General features: G+C 39.3%; 1 protein-coding gene across 1 annotated transcript in view; it reads right to left on the bottom strand.

The window, feature by feature from the left end:
• Positions 1 to 20,331, bottom strand: part of LOC149791862 (S-adenosylmethionine synthase-like) — a 58,590-nt gene that overhangs the window by 13,808 nt on the left and 24,451 nt on the right. Inside the window, exons 2-3 of the mRNA XM_089970363.1 lie at positions 14,595 to 14,795; positions 153 to 265 (exon numbers count right to left, since the gene is read on the bottom strand). Coding sequence (XP_089826489.1) covers positions 153 to 265; positions 14,595 to 14,795 — 314 coding nt within the window. The remainder of the gene's footprint in view (positions 1 to 152; positions 266 to 14,594; positions 14,796 to 20,331) is intronic.

Here is a 20,331-nt window from a genome sequence, read left to right as displayed (position 1 = left end):
CTCGCGTCCGCACATAAGACTTCTGGCATCCTAAGAACCCTGGCAGCACATCAATTTAGATTAATAATGTATGTACTAGCACACAATTTTCCTCTACATCAGTATTCAGTACATCCAATTGCTTTACATATTATTGATAATGTGGTTCTTACCTGATCTCCAGCACCAATTTCCTCGTCCTTTTTATCAACATGAACACCCTGGGCTATATCTGGACTTTGCTCCCCAAGGCCAACAAGAACATTGCATGTTTTATAGTCAAATCCTGTATAAGGTAAAATAAATGATTTCGTTTGTTTGTTTTTTTTTTTTAAAAACTAAAAACTTCAATGCACAGGAAATGCAACATCATGCAACTTACATATGTCATATATCATAAATGGTAACTGATTGCTTTCATTCTTAACCGATTCAGCCCCGATCCCGTCTGTAGGCGTGATGAGGCTGTACCCTACTTCAAAGCCCTGCAGCATCGAGGCCATTTAAGATAGACCAACGTGGGTGGTATTAAAAAAAAGCAGACAGATATAGCTCTAAAATGGTATCAAATAATCTGGAAGTTCTAGTTGCACTACAAAATACAGAGAGAAAAAGCTCATTTTTTGGACCCGGTTTTTTTTCACCCAAAATTCGCTCGAGATCGGAATGCGATTTTGTGTCCGGATTTAAGACCTTTTGGCCTCAGATCTAAGGCATACCGGTCTTAACTGAACACAGACAGGTGAACCTTTGCAAAAACTAGGATAAGGTGGGCATTTGGAATAAATTGCGGTCTCCATATGAAAATGATGGGTCTATTAAGCAAAAAAAAAAAAAAAAAAAAAAAACTCCAACTTTTACCCTTCTGCTCATGCGCAAGCAAAATAACCAATGGAAATTGATGTTTCTAATACAACTGGGCATTATTCTCATGGATAATCTGTTGAAAACCGCTGTATTACGATGTGTTCAGAAATAGCACCCCAAATCTCGTTCCTATGCACATTTCAGACAAAAATGACAAAAACCTCTGGGGCCGAATGAGTTAAGGTGCTTGTTGAGGCATGCTGTTTTTCAGGCAAGCAACTATTTACACATCCAAATACTTAATCTTTTCATAATTGGTTGTAAAACATAACTCGACTGGTAAATTGGACCCTAGAACAACTATTCGTCACAATTTTACCATGCATCAAGCAAAGTTTTATAAAGGATGATTAAATCAATGATATCTGAACAACAAAATGACAAGCTCGCAACTCAACTATGATTTAATTTGGCAGACACTGGTTGATGATAGTGATGATGATACTAACTTTAAAGCTTTTAAGACAATAAGATAATATGAACTGGTAAAAGGTTAATGGAAATTCCAATGAGAGACTTCTCACTCATAAAGTGTTTTAAATACAAGTACTATGTGCATGCAGACAGTTGGCTGAATATCCCTCTATTTAGCCCCATGGATAATACCAAGCCAAGCCTATTTAAGGTAATTACTTTTTAGAGATTTCTTGCACCTGATCAAGGATCAAATAAATGTATATGCAGAACAGAAACAAAATGGGACAGACTTGACTGACAACACAACGTACATATATGTATGTAGTAGGTGTTTTATGGTATATTAGCACAAAAGTGGACATGTATATCCAGCAAAAGGTTGAATTTGAAAAATGTAACAATACAAACTAGACAAACATTTTGGACGATACAGCCTTCCAAGTAAATTTCAAGTTATGTACAAGATACACAAATAAAATGAAGATATTCAAATTCTGTATAAAGCATATAAAATTAATATAAATAGGTACAAGATGAATAATCTTTAAAATGGTTTCTGCACTCGGTTCATGTCAAAATACATATTTCTCACATGATGAAAATTTATACTAAATGAGAATGTGATCCACTGTCAGTTGGCATGCTGGCAGGAAATATTGTGGTCAAGGTTCATCGTTTATGAGTCGGGTATGCAAGTCTGAAATGCAACTGACAATACTACCTCACCTCTCCTACTGACTATACGAGACATGTTTTGAAGTTTGTGGGTGGAGTTTTCATTCCACATATTTTGACAAGCATGGCACATGCTGATTGATACAATATTATAATTCAATATATGTTATTTTCCATTCCAAAATGGGTGGATGTAGGTCAGCGTTGGCTGCTTTATCGACCCTTTCAATATCCTTTATGTCATTGTGATTAGGCCGTCAACAGCACAGCATATTTTTGCCCAGATTGTATGAGAATAGCAGGTTTCAGTAATATGTTATTTTAATGGGTTACTGGATTTAATATTTAGTATGGCTTTCAATGTGGAAAGGAAATCATAAAAAATGAAATATTTTGTTTTCCAAGGGAAACGTTTTAATGCAATTATAAGATCTGTGGACAGCACAAATGGATGCTTTATCTGGCAACAGGCTTGCGATGATCCCATAAGGTGTTGCAACTGCAGCTATAATTTAGTACATCTTAGTCTCCATCTTTCAAACTATATGTACACAGTGACATACAACTTTGACAAAAGTCAAAGATTTTGTTGATTTTACTCTGTAAAAGAAGAGGATTTGATAAAGATGTTTTGAATTCACAAACGTCTAACATTGTTTTGGGAGATTTTTAAAACTACTGTTGTGATTAGATTCACAACAGCTGCATGATAAACGGGAAGCCCAACACAAAAGAAAGCAAATTTTTAGTAAATTATGTTTCTCTGAGAATACTTACCCAATCACATTAACGTTAGGATATAAGCCTGCTACCTCTCGAATCCAGCCCTACTAAAAGACGAAAATTTGTCTTTTCTGTCTATCTCATATAGACCAAAGGGCAATAACTCTTGCCCCTTACCTCCCCATGCCACCGCCAGGTGTCACTAGTTTTTTTAAGCTGAGTGATATATATTATACAAGGATGCTCGCATAGCGGGGTGGTTGGGAGGGTTTTTAAGTAATGTGATCGGGTAAGTATTCTCGGAGAAACATAATTTACTAAAAATTTGCTTTCTCCTTCAAATACGTTCCCCGATCACATTAACGTTAGGAGAATAGGTAATAGGAGGAGGGAATGCTGAGCATCCTACCTCCACCCCGGGTACCTTCTAGGGAATGATGGCTGGATTCCCCATTTGAACGATAACCCATTCTCCTAATTTCATCAGCAACACAGCCTAGGGTCCCGTGATATGTGACCCCTACATACAGTTAAGAAGATAGTTATTGAAATCTTCTTACCTACAAAATTTCACTGGCGAATCCAGCGAAGCTGATAGGCTGTGCTGATTGTTTAAAATGGGTCTGGTGGTCATCTGGGCTACCGACACCGGACCTACCAGATTCATGGTTTGCCTCTGCGAAGCCAAATCTCTGAGATAAAAACTGGAGAAGGTTGATTCTGCATGCCAGCCAACAGCTTCTATTATATCTCAGATAGAAACATTGCGTTCGAATACAAGGCTTGCCGAGACTGCTCTAATCTCATGAGCTGTAACCTTCATGAGGCGACTCTGATCTTGTGAGACCTCAGAGCACGCTGAGCGTATAACCCACTTCAGCCATGAAGCAAGGGCTTGAGGGGTGATATCCCGTTTACCAGCTTTGACCGGAAGAAAGAGGCGCTTATGTGTGTCCCGACACGCATCTGTGCGTTTTAAATAGTGCTTGAGGGCATGAACAGGATCTTGCATGGCTGTTGCTCTTGACTTATCTATGGAAGAGAGCGAGTGAATGACGATTCTTTGATTGCCAATGGATGGTAACCTATTTTTGGCTACAAAGCCTGGTTGCGTCAGGAGGACCACCGAACCATCTGATCTGAACTGAAGAAAGTTCGGGTCACTGGAAAGGGCATGTAAGTCACTCACCCTGCATGCTGAAGCTAAGGCTATCAAGAAACATGTTTTGTATGATAGTAGCTTTAATGAAGTGTGGGCTAAAGGTTCAAATTTGTCTGAATTGAGCCATGTTAAAACCCAGGACAGATTCCATTTTGGAAACAGGGTGAGGAATTTTGGTCGATTGAAATCAAAATTGGCTAAAAGATCTGATAGATCTTTGTTATGCCCAATATCACATCTACCATGATGACGGAATGTGTCTGATATCATGGAGCGGTAGCCTTTGATAGCAATTGGGGCCAACTGTTTCTCCTTGAAAAGCCAGAGAAAAAAGTCGGCCAGTTGAGGGATTGAGACACTCAAAGGACGATGTTATTGATATGGCACCAGTCCCTGAAAACACGCCACTTTCCCTCGTAAGCCTTCAGAGTGGAGGGCCTTCTTGCTCTTGAGATTCTCTCCACAATCGAAGGTTTAAATTGTTTGTCTCGCAAGGCTGTCCGGACAAGAGCCAAGCGTGAAGAAGAAGACAGTCCAGCAGGGTTGAACACCCGTGACCGCGGTTGTTTGAGAAGATTTGGGCTGGTTGGAATCTTCCTGGGTAGATTAATCGCTAGATCGAGTAGATCGGTGACCCAGGACTTGTTCCATCTGGGAGGGGCAATCAGAATCATCCGACAGTTCTGACCCCTTAACCTCTGGATTATTTTCAGTACCAAAACCGTGGGAGGGTAGGCGAATGCCCACAACCCCTCCCAGCTGATTGACAGAGCATCCACGGCCCAAGCCTCTGGGTCTGGAACTGGAGAGATGAAGGTGGGCAACTTGCGATTCCACCTTTTTGCAAAAAGATCGATCATCGGACGCCCCTAAAGTGTGCAAATCCAAAGAAAGACTGATTGATGGAGTGACCATTCCGTGTGAATGACTTGACCTTTCCTAGATAGAGTGTTGGCCAAGACATTGAGTCTGCCGGGAATGTGTCTTATTTGTACGTTGATGTGGAGGTTGTCGTACCAACGTAGAAACTGCCAGATCAGAATGCACAGGTCTGGTGATTTGGTGCCCCCTTGTTTGAGGAGGTAAGTCACCACCACAGAGTTGTCTGACATAATGAGGAGTCTTTCCTGAGAGTTGATCCTTCCAGAAATGAAAGGCATTGATGACAGCCCTCATTTCTAAAAGGCTGATGTGGAGAGGCCTCTCCCCTGGCTCCCACGTGCCGCTGACTGTAGCAAAGTCCGGCAACAGGTGGGCACCCTAACCGTAGGTACTGGCGTCGGTACATACCATTATCTCCACTTGGGGCATCTCCAGAGGAATCCCCGTGGACAGCCAACCGGGGTTGTGCCACTGACACAGGAATGATCGTATCTCGGGCGTGATCATTATTGTTTGACTGAGGGGACTTGAAAAGGGGCGCCATTGTGCCAGTCATTTGTAAGGGACACATAAAAAACGGCCAAGTGGGATCAAGTCCAACGCCGCATTGAATAATCCGAGGAGTTGCAAGAATTCTCTCGCTGAAATCCACGTCCTGTTGGAAATGGACCCGACGAGTTCGACGATCCGGATTACACGAGCATGAGTAAGCCGTACCAGATTCAGAATTGATCTCACCGTTTCCATCTTGAATTTCGGTGGTAAAATGTATTGGTTGAGGCGACTCCGGTCGATGATCGGCCTCAACTTGCCGATTGCCTTCTGGATAAGAAATAGCCTGGAATAAAACCCCGGCAATTGCGTTTTTTTTCTATGAGCGACCGTATCTCCTGTTGTAGAAAGATATCCTTCTCCTGATCGGACGGTACGTCCGTGAAGAGGGGAGAGGAGGACAGGGGAGGGGGTTGGATAAATGAAATCCGAAGCCCCTCCGAAATGACCTGGATCACCCAATCGTTCTGAGGAAAAAAGGTGGTCCAGTGGTCCTGAAATTGCAGGAGGCGGCCGCCCACAGGTTGGCTGTCCGCAGGTGGTGGGGAGGGTATGTCAACTTTTAGAGTTAGGAGGCTTGAAGACGGAGAAACTTTGTTTCTTACCGCCTCTGTATGGTTGCCTCCTAGCTTGATTAGACTGTTGTCTCCTGGCATTGGGTTGGGATCTATAATGCACATTTGATTGTAAGGATCCCTTGTCCCTGGTCCGCCAATCATCCCTCCTCTGTGGCAGGGGCTGATTTTTTCTAAACGCCTGCGAGGGTTGGGCAACGAGTTGGAGGGGCAGTTCCTGAGCTGCCTGCTTCCGAACTTCTTCAATTTTTCCTCCAAAGAGTAAAGGCGACCCAAACGGAGTCATCCATAAAGCCAGAGTATGATGGGGCTTGAGCGACGTGGACCGCAGACATGCGTCACGTCGTATCAGGTCTAAGTTGGCAGAAGCAGTCAATGCATTAGTCATGGAACGGTGAGCTGCCCTGTTAATAACTCGGATTTTTCTGTGAGTCGGAAAATGGCTAATGAAGCCAAGTCTAACATTGAAGACGTAGCGACTAGGTTCTGGACTAGCTTTGACGTGGCATGGACCACATTTTTGTCCACTTTGTAAAACAGTGGAGCGGACATGTGAACTGCTGCCATATTTTTGTCCAGGGCCGGAAGATCCGTACTGAAGGCGTCTGAATAGTTTTGTACCAGCGACACGAGAACGTCGCTGGTACTTGGCTTCTTGAAAAGAACGCCTTAGCATTCCCCGGATCACCTATTCGTCCTGATAGACGATCATTGATCTCCTTAATTTTTGCCGACTGGGGAAGATGCCGGAAGGACGGCGTCTCTTCCTCCTCGTAAAGATCTACAGACACCTTAACTTTGTAGTCTTGAGTGGCGGTAGGAGGTGGAGGGTATTCTGAAGTTGCCAACACCCTATAAATTTCTTCCACTGCCGCCTTGAAGCCAAACTCAGTCGTTCCATGGTTGGATCTGTGTACGGCTGATTTGCAGGAGTTTTGTCACCCTCACTGTGTGCCGAGTTGTGTTCTGGAATAGCTTGCATTTCTGGATAGAGCATACCAGGTGGCATAGATGATGCGATTCCGTCAGCCTTGACACTGTCACTAACTCTCCCTTGTGGATAAGCTGTGAACATATGGACGGCCGGCCCTGCCGGTTGGTTTGTCTGGCTTGCGGTCGGCCTGAATGTTGGCAACGGTCCTGCTATCACCGGTACCGGCTGCTCCAATGGCCTGGCTGGACGGACAGATTTCTCACTAAAATCTCCGCCATAATATCGGTATGTTGCCGGCGGTACAGCTTGACGGATGGATTTATCACTAAGAACCCCGTAAATCATATTTGGTCAGACCATTTTAGCAATAGGGTCCCCATGCTGGGACAGCTGGACGGCCGGTGACGTAGAGGTTGTATAATGAAATGGATCCGGTAAAAACCCCATGCGTCCTGACTTACAGGCCCGAAGGCCATGCTCGGACATGCGAGGGAACTTACGCCCACTGGGCAGCCTAAAATTGGGGGAACATTCCCCCAAAGAGTCAGAAAAAGCTGTGGAAGTGAGCGAGGGAAATAAGGGTAATATCTGGCCTGATGTCAATAGCTGTGTCGTCGTTTCCTGGACCAAATGACGCATCTGTTCAAAGGCGGACTGCTGTACCCTGTCAACATTATTTTCCTCCATTAGGACCAAAATACAAACACAAAACACTAAAAAAAAATTATATTCAACACTTACGTTATCTAGCCTACAGGTCTAACTTTTATCAAATGATTGTGAAGTCCACAATTTCTGCAATGGGCATGAAAAATCACTCAATCTAAGTCTTCTATTGCATCACTCTCATATTCTTGTAAACAAATTGTAAATTTTGTAAAGCGGTGTTGATTTGTCTTTTTTCTGATCAGACAGTTCTTGAAGTTTAAAAAGACCCATCTGCTCTAAGTATTTTCATCCGAAAGTCAAACCTTATCCTGTGCCATTTTCTGTAAAGGTACTGACTTGTGTGATACCTAACTTCACAATTACTATAATGAATTTGCAAGGCAAAGTTTCAAATTAAAGAAACCAATCTGTTTCCTTGCAAATGGTTCATATACAATTCCTATCAATATAAACTTAGGAAAGTACATGTAGATCTATGATGGACAAATTAGTTCTTATACTATTCTTAAGTAAAATATTCTCAATTTTCTTCCTTTGTAAAATATTTTCAAATTTTTATGATCAGTGAAACTATAAAGATGACAAATAAAAAAACACTACTTTTAGGTCACGCTGGATAGTTTCATATTTTGACACACTTTTATTTTTTAAGGTAGATGTAATGAGCCTAATTATCATAAGCCTAGATTTGATAAATTCATACATAATCTACATCTGTCATATGGTTTATATTTAATCTGAGTTAGGCTTGAAAATGGATTGACATTTGGTGACTGCATGTCACAGACCAGAATTGGAGATCAAATATATTACTTTGGCTGCACGTAAACCGTCAATTTGGCGTATGTATTCAGATATGTCTGCTACAGAGGAAAATATCTAAACATCAAGATGGTTGATGTGTGACGGGATGTACGCAGATTTGTTATAGTACTAGTGAACATTAACCTTGTATGAGGCACATACCGATTCCTTTCAATACCTTGTCAAAGGAAAATATTTAAAATAGCTCAAGCTGTAAAAGAAAAATTAAACATAGTTGGTGGATGTGTCGGCAGAGAATAAAAACAGCCAGTTGTATAAAGAATTAATGTGCATAATTCCATCAAATTTTGCAAGCATGCTTTCAACAAACATCACTAGGTTTTTTATTTGCATCTTTAATGTAAAATTATTCTCATTTTTCTGCATTACGTCATCCTCGGATGAAAGTTCACCAATCAATTGTCCAATGAGACCTTGTTGCTTTATTGTTATTTGTTATTGTACAGGAAAAATTTCATCCATATAAGGGTGAAAATAAAATCTAATTCGCTGAAGAAAGGGAAAGGCTAGTACATATTTAGCCCCAAACTTCAGCAACAATTATGAGATAAACATTTCCTAATATTCTAAGCAAAACACCAGAACAAGCAATTATACAAGTCTGAGCTAATAATTGGATGTAAGATGATAAACATATACCAAAATAAACATGGACAACTGCAACATTTTGCATTAGAAATTGTCTTCAACAATGATGCATGTTTAAAACATATTTAAACATTTTCATTATAAAAGAATACAAATAAATGAAATACAAAGATAATTTGTAATTTCACCTGTTTTTGTACCTGCCAGTATAAATATGATCAAGTTAGATGTGACAATATCCTTGTAAAAAAAGTTCAGACTTCAGCAATCATTTTTCATATAGGTGTTGTGTCTCTATTAGGTGGTTATTAAAATATAAAGACAATGTGATGCATGTGAAATGTGATTTCTGAAAGGTGTAAAACTAATTTAAATAATGTGATACTTACCTGCTGTTGTGTTATTGTGTTAAAACTTAAGCTGAGACGTCATGTTCTAACTATCAATACTTTAATATATACAAGTGACGACTGTGAGGTCTTAATACAGAGTGCTATCAAAGAGGCAGACGCCTGTATATAGTACCAGTGGAGCCATGACTCGTGCACAGAGGGTTCTGAGTGGTCAGTTACACATGTATAATGTTACATCTCTCTTCTTACAAAGAAAAGGTTTTATTAACTTTTAATAAACTGTCTAAATGAATCATGAGCCATTATAACTAATATATCAAAATCAAGTTCTCTTTGATAGCAATGCTTACAATGATCAACGAATAAAAGTCTGTGACAGACTGAGAATGCATTGTATATTTTTTTTAAATATCCTGCTGCCTGTTTGATTGCTATTTAATGTACACAGCTGGTCCTTATCTTGAATCACTGTCTGTGTTTATCAACAAAACCATACACTGTGCTACACTAATGACTGTTCTGTTAGCTGAGTCTCTCTTATCTGTGATTACAGGATTTCATAACTGTTTCTTATCCAGGATATGTACAGGTTTTAGGAACTGATATTACACTGACTCTATTATCTTTGGTTTTACTAGCCTACCAGAACGTGTGTAGTATCTGCTTTGCTGACAATCTTGTGGGTTTCTTGCGGCAGGCTCAGGCGTACTTCGGCTGAAACATTGAGATTCCACTGATTGTGAAATTGGTTTACTGGCATTTGTGGGAAGTGTTACTGCTGTACACAGTGTGTTTTCAATCTGAGAGAAGGGCGCATTTATATTACATTGTACGGGGTGTGTTTCATTAGTTTTCATGAACTGACGTTTATTGCGACGATAAATGGTACCATCTTTGGTGCGAACTGAGTAAGACCTTTCGTCGAGTTTTCTTATTATAACGGCAGGTTCCCAGTTTTGACCTTTGAATTTAACTCTGACTGATTCCCCTTCCTTAAGTGGTTTTAGTGGTGTTGCACTTTTATCATAATAATTCTCTGTTTTCTTCTTGCGAAGTGTAATTTTCTTTTTGACCTCAGCGGTGATGGGTGTTTTGGGAATTAACTTTTCACGGGTTGTTGGGAGAATTGATCTGAGTTGTCTCCCCATCAACAATTGTGCTGGTGAGAACCTGATATCAAGAGCAGTGGCTCGATATTCTAATATGCCTATAAGCGGTTCTCTGCCATCGGCTTTTGCTTCTGAGAGGACTCTCTTTACAGTTTGAACTGTTTTCTCCACTAGGCCGTTCGACTGAGGGTATGTGGGACTCGATGTAACATGCTTAAAGTCCCATTCTTTCACGAAGCTTGCGAACTCTCGGGAAGAATAGCATGTTTGATTGTCGCTGACAATGACTTCTGGTATTCCGAAGCACGGGAATATGCTTTTCATATGATTAATAACAATGCAACTTTTTGAGCTTGCTAGTGCCTTAACTTCAAAGTAGCAACTGAAATAATCTACTACAACAATGTAATCTTTATTATCCCATGTAAATAGGTCTGTGGCGACTTTTTGCCATGGATATTCAGGGACGTCGTGGGGGATGAGAGGTTCCTTTTGGTTAGAACTTCTGCGCTCCAAGCAGATAGAGCATTTTGACACTAAATCGGAAATGTCAGCTGAGATTCTTGGCCAGAACAAGACATCTCTGGCTCTTTTCAGACACTTCTCAATACCTAAATGTCCCGAATGTACAGTTTCTAGCATTTTCTGCCTGAGGACTTGTGGTATGACTATTTTTTGACCTTTCAAGATTAACCCATCTACAACTGAAAGTGTATCTCTATAATTCCAATAGTCAATTATCTCTGATTGACAGCTTGATCTCTTTTCAGACCAACCTTCAATTATGACCTGTTTCAGTATGACCAGCTGGGGGTCTTGTTCAGTGAGAGATTGAATTTCTTCCTTCTTACGATCAGATACAGGTAATGCTGATAACACCATATGCACATGCATATCTATACCTTCAGATAAGGTGGGGTGTGTATCAGATAAGAACCTACGGGAGAGTGTGTCTGCTACGGGTATGTTCTTACCTTGGTAATGTTTTACCTCTAGGTCATAACGCTGCAGCTGCAAAAGCATTCGTTGTAGTCGCGGTGGGGCTGCACAGAGGGGCTTTTTCATTATAGCGACAAGTGAAAGGTGATCAGTTTGAACGTGTACCTTTCTCGCGTATGCATATTGATGGAACCGTTTGCATCCGAACAGTATAGCGAACATTTCTTTCTCTATCTGAGCATAATTAATTTCATTTGTAGTCAAGGATTTTGATGCATAAGCCACGGGTTTATCATCTTGCATTAGGGCGGCACCGAGCCCATATTCTGATGCATCAACTTGCAAAGTCAGTGGTTTCTTAGAGTCAAAATAGGACAGAACAGGTCCCGGGCTTATAGTAATTATGTCTTTGACCTTTTGATATGCGTCTATTTGCGGAGAGTCCCATGAAAACTCTATGTCTTTTGCTAACAGTTGTCTTAACAGACTGGTGACCCCAGCCAAATTTGGGGCAAATTTGGACAAGTAGTTAACCATGCCAAGAATGGTTTCTAACTCTGCGCGGTTACAAGGGGGTTCCATTTCTCTGACCGCTGATACTTTGGCAGGGTCAGGTTTGAGACCTTCTGCTGACAGAATGTGTCCGAAGTACTGTACTTCTGTAACACCTACTTCTAGTTTTTCCTCATTTAGCCGGATTCCTTTTTCGAGGGAACGTTTGAGAACATTTCTCAAATTTGTATCATGTTCGTCGCGTGTGCATCCGAAAACTAGTATATCGTCGCAAATCGAAATGATACCAATTGAACCTTCAAAGCTCTCATCGATCTGCCTTTGGAATTCATCCTGGGATGATTTCAAACCAAATGGGAGACGCAAGAAACGGTAACGGCCGTAAGGAGTGTTGAAAGTTGTGAGGTATGATGAGTCACATGACAGTTTTATTGCCCAATATCCCGACCGTGCATCCAATTTGGTGAAGTATTTTGCACCTGATAATTGGGGTAGGATATCGTCTAGTGTGCACATACGGTAATGGGGACGCAAAATTGCTTTATTAAGATCTTGTGGGTCGAGACATACCCTTAGTTTACCCGATTGCTTTTCTACGACAACCATAGAATTTACCCATGCTGTAGGTGATGTAATCGGGGCAATGATATTTTTGTTTTCCATGCGATCAAGTTCAGTTTTGAGTCTGTCTTTAAGTGCGACAGGTACTCTCCGCGGAGGGTGCACTACAGGTGTAGCCTTGGGGTCGATGTGTATGGTACATTCCCCAGGGAAAAGACCTATGCCATTGAAGACTTCGGCATATTCCTTGAGAACAACTGCCTTAGTGAGGGGCGTTCTCTTGTTACATTGTAAATTTGACATCTGTGTCTGAACAGAGTATGTAAATTTAACTAAGCCTAACTCCATACAAGATTGTAAACCAAGAATAGGTGGTGCTTTCGTTTTAACAATGTAGAACTCGAGTTCATGTGTACGTTCAGTGCACTTACACGTGAGATTGACTGTACCCATTGTACTCAATAATTTGCCGTCATATGCGGATAATGTGCTTAATGTAGGTTGAAGTGGATGTTTTATGTCTAGCTTTTTGAATATATGCAATGGTATGATGTTAACTTGAGAGCCAGTATCCAATTTAAAATCAATAGAAACTAAATTTGGTCCTACCTCTATCGCCGCATACGCCTGGCCATTGGCAATTATATCCCTTTTTACACTGTCAATATATAAATCCTCGTTTTTATGTTCATTGTTAATCACACTGACCGTTTTTGATCTGCACACTTTCTCAAAGTGATTGAGTTTATGACACTTATTGCAAGTCTTTCCTTTTGCAGGGCACTTGTCCTGGCTTGAATGTGACTTGTATCCGCAGTGTCCACAGGTCGCGTTGATGCTCCGTCTGGAAGATGTGGTCAATTTCTTCTTCGGCTGTAGTTCTTTTGTCTTGGCCTGTCGTTGAATTGTCGCATGTACTTCCTGTCTGGCTGATGCAGACATGGTCTGGAGCTGCTCCTGGGCATATTCATGGCTTTGACTGATGTTAATAGCCTTTTCCAAGGTCAACTTTTCACCTTCGTTGATAAGTTTTTCTCGTATCCTTGGTGACGATACCCCGAAGACAATTCTGTCACGAATCATGTCATCTTCGTCTTTGAAGAGACATTCCTTGGCCAAGAGTTTCAATGAAGTCACATATTGGTCTATTGTCTTGGAGCCTTGAATTTCGTTGTTAAACTTGAATCTGGCAAAGAACGGGTTTAATTTTGGTTGCACGTGATGTTTGAATTTTGCAAAGAGCATTGATGTGTCCTTTTTATCTTCATCTGTCAGAGTCCATGTGTTGAAAATATCTCTACCTTTGTGGCCTACCCAAAGTAGAATGTAGCTGGCTTTGACCGCATCACTGCTTCTACTCATCTGTCCATTAAATATTAATTCACAGTGTTGTTGGAATTTAGCCCATGAGTTGGTAAGGTTGGAATTGTCCCAGTCCATGGTAGGGGTTGGTACGCCGGAAAGATCCATTTCGAAGGTATTAAGTTCGTATGCAGAATATCAACGTTTTTAAGGTTTTAAATTCGTGCAAAATCTTCCGTGGATTGTAAAGTTATTGTTTCAAAATATCCATTTACGATCCATGTGCTATTCCAATTATAATTAGTATCCCACATCTGACACCATGTTGTGTTATTGTGTTAAAACATAAGATGAGACGTCACGTTCTAACTATCAATACTTTAATATATACAAGTGACTACTGTGAGGTCTTAATACAGAGTGCTATCAAAGAGGCAGACGCCTGTATATAGTACCAGTGGAGCCATGACTCATGCACAGAGGGTTCTGATTGGTCAGTTTCACATGTATAATGTCACACCTGCCTTGCTTACCTTCCAAGATACAAAGTCCCCTTGTCTGAGCTTACAGTAACAACCTCCCATGAGTAAGAGAATCCTGCATGAGCTAATGACGTGTAGTCAGACTGGTTCTAGGTTCAACATGTTCTATATTTCTATAACATTCCATATAATGGAAGGTTGGAATTCTGCACTTGAATGAAGGGACTTGACATCTCAGAATATAAGCAAGGCAGTAGTGACATATAGTGTATTACTGCTATTAAATTTTTAAAAAATAATTCTGCGAGTTATTCAGCACCAAGGAATCTTTCGTTACATAACTACATAACAATTTAAGGGTAAGCACAACTTGACACAGATCTTTGGGCATCATGAACATATTTTAAGACCGAAAGTATTTGTGTTCAAACATTACTGGTATAATGAAAACCGGTTACAACAATCGATTCTTATTAACTTTACCCACCTTTTCTGGAATCATCATATCCAATCTCTTTGATGGTATTTCGGATAACTGATTGATAGTCCACATAAGCTTTGGAGGTAATTTCACCAAACACCATAATCATGCCGGTTTTGGCCACCGCCTCACAAGCGACCTTAGCATTTGGATCCTGCTTCAGATGTGCATCAAGGATTGCATCACTGATTTGATCACAGATTTTGTCTGAAAAAGTGAAACTTTCAGTTGTTAAGAACACAAATTGGAGTGGAAAAAGTTACGGAAAGTGGTAGCATGAAGCTAGGTCTATTCAAGATTACAATTGTGGGATTCATGCGCATTTGTAAAGTATAGCACTAAAAAATCATATGGATTATATTTTCGAGCTTAAAAATGTGCTTATTAGATCCCTCCATATTGAAAAGATTTCCAATTTTCTGCAAACGCAGAGTCGGTAGGCGATATTGAAGATATTGAGGAATTTCAATTTGAAAGCATGCTGCAATGATAAATTTGAAACAATTTCCATCGAAGATAATGCTTTGTAATACATGCGAAAAAGAAGTATTTTGGCTCCTGAGTGTTTATTTAGTGATTGTATATTCAAGTTAAATGAATCTAGATTCAAACTTAATATTAATGTCTCAACCAAATGTAAAAGTCTAATTTCTGAAAACATAACTCATTGTCATTGAATTTACTTACATAAAATAGTATCATCCACCTTTTTTAGAGGACCAAGTCTATCAAATGTTTATACGAAAGGTGTGTGTATGCAATGATTACCATAGAAAAGGGGAGTCAATCTTTGAGCTAACTCATCCACCTTCACGGACTTCAATTTTCAAAAATATTTTCTTTAAAAAGGACCAAAGGGATTTTAAATCTTAAAAAAGGTTGAAGACGCTGTTTATGTTTAGATATCTCCCCATGTCCGTCCTTTATTTAATAAGAATTATCCAACCATATTCTCCATGTAAAGGAAGTCGGTGCTTGTATGTATATCAATCTGGTTCCTATCGGTGTTAATGAAATCCCAAGTTAAATATTTTATCGATTACCAAAGAAAAAATATTGACATGTCCTTTTGCATCATTGTTCCATAGGCAGAGAGAGTTGAAACCATTTAAAAATCAGTCAACAAATTTCAGAAAATTTCTGAAACCATTGTTGATATCTAAGCGACTCCTCATTTTTTAAATGAAGCATTTAATATACGAACCACATATGCTAATTTCATAGTTAATAAAATAATTAGTTGCTTGTGACCATATAAACAGTCCACTGAAGGAAACAATGATATAGTAGCCAAAATAAATTCCATGGAATCAAAACCCCTTTCTAGCAAAATCGGCTAGACGGAAGTAGCACATTCTACCAGCTTCTACCCTGCAGTAAATATGCGTTAGGGTCTAATAATTGTACCGAACACGGCACAGAATCTGTGTTATCTTTGAATATTAGGGAAATTTATGACGGTTGATGACGTCATCAACCGTTATTTCTACTATCAAAACTTTGACTATATATTTCTGTTCTGGAAATTTAAATAAAATTATAAAATGATACAATCTGAAATACAAAGCATGACAAACATTTTATCTTGTGAAATTACTTTCATCATGTTATTCAGCATATTTACTGCAGGGTAGAAACTGGTAGAATGTGCTACTTCCGACTAGCCGAATTTGCTAGAAAGGGATTTTGACCTTAGTGGTGAAAATAAAGGTTAATTCGCCGGATTGGATTCAGGCCGTGGTCATTTAAGAGATATTCGTTGGTACGTTACTGTCTTTTGAATGTATATGTGTAGTTTTTCAGTCTTCTTGCGATTCTGAAGCGATTGTTGTCACGCTTGCACTCCCTGTGTTTATTTATATTACCAATAAGGGGATTTCATATTGTCAGAGATTTCGCCATACTTTATTGATAAAACGTCAGACTCCTGTGGTTATACATTACGGTATTATTTAAAAACAAAAATAAGAAGAACAGCACGACGTTTCCAAAAGCAAATTATGGCTTACTTTTCTGGAGATTAAAACAGCGATCTAGTGAGAAAATAAAAGCAAAAAGTACTCCCGTAATGCTTCGAATGGTTTGTCTATGGCACACAATTTTGGCCATAAGGTATAAACTCTTAGCTATCCGCGTTCGCGAAAATCAATCAGAAGATAATTTTAAGTCTCATTTTTAATAGGATATATAATAGCATATGCATGATATATATATATAAAAAATAAATGGCTTTAATTTCGATATTTTGCTCATATTCATTATCATTGTTTGTCCTAGAGAAGAAAAATATTCACATTAGGGTCAATGATTTAGCTTTTTAAATAAGTAGTGGGGTACCTTTTTCTAGGAATGGGCACTTTTTTTAACTAAGGTATTTGTGTCAACCATTGGGTATCTGCAGATAATAACAATTAGATTGTAGCATGCATACCTCCACATGTCTTGTCCGATTGTTCAAAAACTTGTTTCAAAAGCAGATATTTTTCCAGTTTTGAGAATTGGGCCTGGTTCATAGAATTTAGAATTTTTGCCATTAAAATGGTCTTTTGGTAAAATTTATTGGAAAAATCTTAATATAGAGTAATTATAAAAATTGTGTAGTAACAATTATTACATAAACAGCAAGTACTTGAAATAAAAATTAGCCTGGTGCCCCAGTCCTACAATGTGACGTTCTGTCGTTTTGGGGTGGGGTTCTCCCAATATAATTTAATTAAATTAAATTGAAAGTTCCACCCTGGCTCGTTAGGTTAGAAAGTTAAATTAGTGATGATGTAGATTTACAGCTCTGAGCCCCCAGTCAGCAATGCCGACAGTTATAGAGAACACGAAGATGAAATTCAATCAATAACAATTTAATAAATGTGATAATTTAAAAAAAACGATAACTTCCAATCACTCGTCTTTCCCTCGACCAAGTGACAGCCTAATTCATCCCGTGATTTACAGTGTGAGTTCGATTTTCCCCCGTCCTTGCATCTACTCATCTATTTCTTCCCGCTGATTCCTTCCTTCTTTCCGTTCCTCTAACTCCTTTGTCTGTTTCCCTCTCTACTATCTCCTCCTCCAACTTCGCTCCAGACTTCACTTCATCTTTCTTCTCTCCTTTCCTCCGTCTCTCTATCCGAGACTACGGGACCAAACTTTAACTGGTCTGTCCCTCAAAGCTTCCTGTGAAAAACCACAAGGCGTTAACAAATGTTTAATCGAACCTCACCTCACACTATAACGACAATTAACCATCAGAGAGCTGTCACTGTTTCGGCCACGCATGCATACACATCGAAATTCCCACACACTTCTTGCAGGGTAAACAATGGCGTAATAACACAGTATCAGCGAATTGTTATACAGACATCAATACATTGCGTCACGTCAGTATATACACATATATATTTAATCTCATCGTACTACAATCTGACAAAATCAGACGCATGTCTGTACATTACAAATATTCAACAATGGCAAAATCTATAATCATATGAACATATGTGTTAGTCTACTATAAAATACCCACATAGTAAATTACAATATTAACTCTTACGACGGCTGGCAAGCTATATAATTCTTTACAAATATCAACTCATTTCTTCAAAATATGCAAACATATTAACAAAACAAAGTAATTCTTCGTACTACGATTCTAGTACTAATAAAGTATACATACGACCTACAATTAAAATGCAGTCGCATTCCACAAAGACCGAACAAATATCTACTGACCGTTTGAAGCTTTCTGTACTTAGACCTTCCCGCTCTAAGATTTTCCCGCCAATAACGAATGGCTATTCGGAGTTACGCTAACCTCTTCTCTGGGTAATTTCTCTCAGCGAACTAACTTTTGCCGGAAAACGCAGGGATATCATTCTACTCAAATCAAGGTCTCCCCCCATCTCGATTCTGATTGGGTGGCGCTGTTGCCCTATCCAATCGTCTTAGCGGCCAGTTCAACCTGTCTGTCTGTTTGCAGGGGAAAGAAGTTAGGACACTCCCACTTCTTCAGGCAATTTCTTTTGATCTTGGAAACATTTCGACACCTAGGTGATAATTGGCTGTCTGTGACTTTGCAACTCCAATGTCCGGTCCCTCGATTCTAGCCACAACAATCTTACGTAACGGATTAGTGCTAGCCTTCGGCAATGTTCGACATCAAACAATGACCCGTAAGAATTGCCTTGATTATACACGTTTCAAACTGGGTTACTCTGGGTCGGGGTAAACATGACATACAATATAACATGATATTTGTGGTCTGGTGCAACCAAAACATAAATATCAGGTGATTCATCGTACCTTTTAGTACTACCTAGTGCCTGTGACCACCTTAAATCTAGACCCGGCACATTCCATATTCTAAGTAAGTTGACAACTTGGTTGTCTCCCAAAAAGTGATATTTAATTTCCGTGACAAAACCTTGATCACACATAAAAAATGCTGCATTTTCATTGTCAAGTTCTTTAAAGACACTGTTAAATTATTCATATTCAGCAACTTATTAGGGCTCCATTAGTTGCCTCTTCCACCTTAGGAAGATTTTTGTATAATTCAGGACCCATGCTACCAGGCGAAGTGGGTGACTAAGTATAAAAATAATGTTGAGTTCAGCTTTTTCTTTTAGACAAGCAAAAGCAACTTTGCCCTGTAATTGTTAACTGTACATCAAGTGACCGTAGTATCCGACTGCAGATGTGCTCCCTCTACTTATCCAGGTATTTCCTGTGTAGTTGTCTTGTTGCATTATAGCTCAAGGCAATAAGCATTGCATATATCAGATAAATGGTGTTGATATCAATTGTGCCAACAATCAAACACTGGCACAATCACAGGCATGTGCTGTAATACACTGACCATAAACCCCACCTAGAGCAAGTTATCATGGTCTGATTTCCACAAGTTTTTGCTGAAAACATAACAGTTTTTGTTTCCAAATTAACATCTATTATGTATATACAAATTTATTTTAAAATTAGCAAAGGGCTCTCAGATTGTTTGGAGTTATTTTAACTGCTGTGTTCTTCATAAAATCAGTTTGACAGTGTAAATAAACCTGTCATGTGGCTTTGGCTAATGTGGGTATGTGAGAAAGCTTGCCAGTAGCTTCTCCTGGGTCAGTGGTTGTTTCTGGGGTTTTCCCAGCATCTTCCTCCACCATTAATACTGGCAGCCATGTATAGCCTATCGTGTGCTAAAAAATGGCATTAAACCATACAACAACAACCTGTCATGTTGCAATAAGGACAGATATAGCTGTATCTAGGAAGTACATCTTGATTGGATTGTCTTGGGGTATTTTTTTACTTAATTTAATTCCTTTTTTGCCTAATGGGCAGATAAGGAAAAATATACAATTCATAGAATGCATTTGTCAAAATATTATGTGATAAAGATTCGACATAGAATATAATTATGTAAGTCAGAAATGTAGGAGATAATGCTACAGCTGGAATTCAAGAAGCCCTGTAAGGTCTAGATTGTTTTCTGACATTGATAACAATACAATGCAAAAGAAAGCAGTGAAGCATGCAGTATTTAATGAAAAACATTACTATTAATATGTAGATAAATACTAAAACCATAATCCTGTAATCCTATCAGTTGATTATTGTAACAAAACTAGCAAGTGAGTGGTTATTGATAATTTCAACATGACACAGAGGTCAAGGTAGACTTGAATTTTAGGGGGAAGTGACTTCTTCTTTTGGACATACATATATATATATATATATATATATATATCTATAT

Source organism: Sinohyriopsis cumingii, chromosome 9 (genome assembly GCF_028554795.1).
Source record: "Sinohyriopsis cumingii isolate HCF-2022 chromosome 9, ASM2855479v2, whole genome shotgun sequence".
Lineage (NCBI taxonomy): Eukaryota > Metazoa > Mollusca > Bivalvia > Unionida > Unionidae > Sinohyriopsis > Sinohyriopsis cumingii.
Note: the sequence above shows the minus strand (reverse complement) of the source record. Positions and strands in the feature narration are given on the sequence as shown.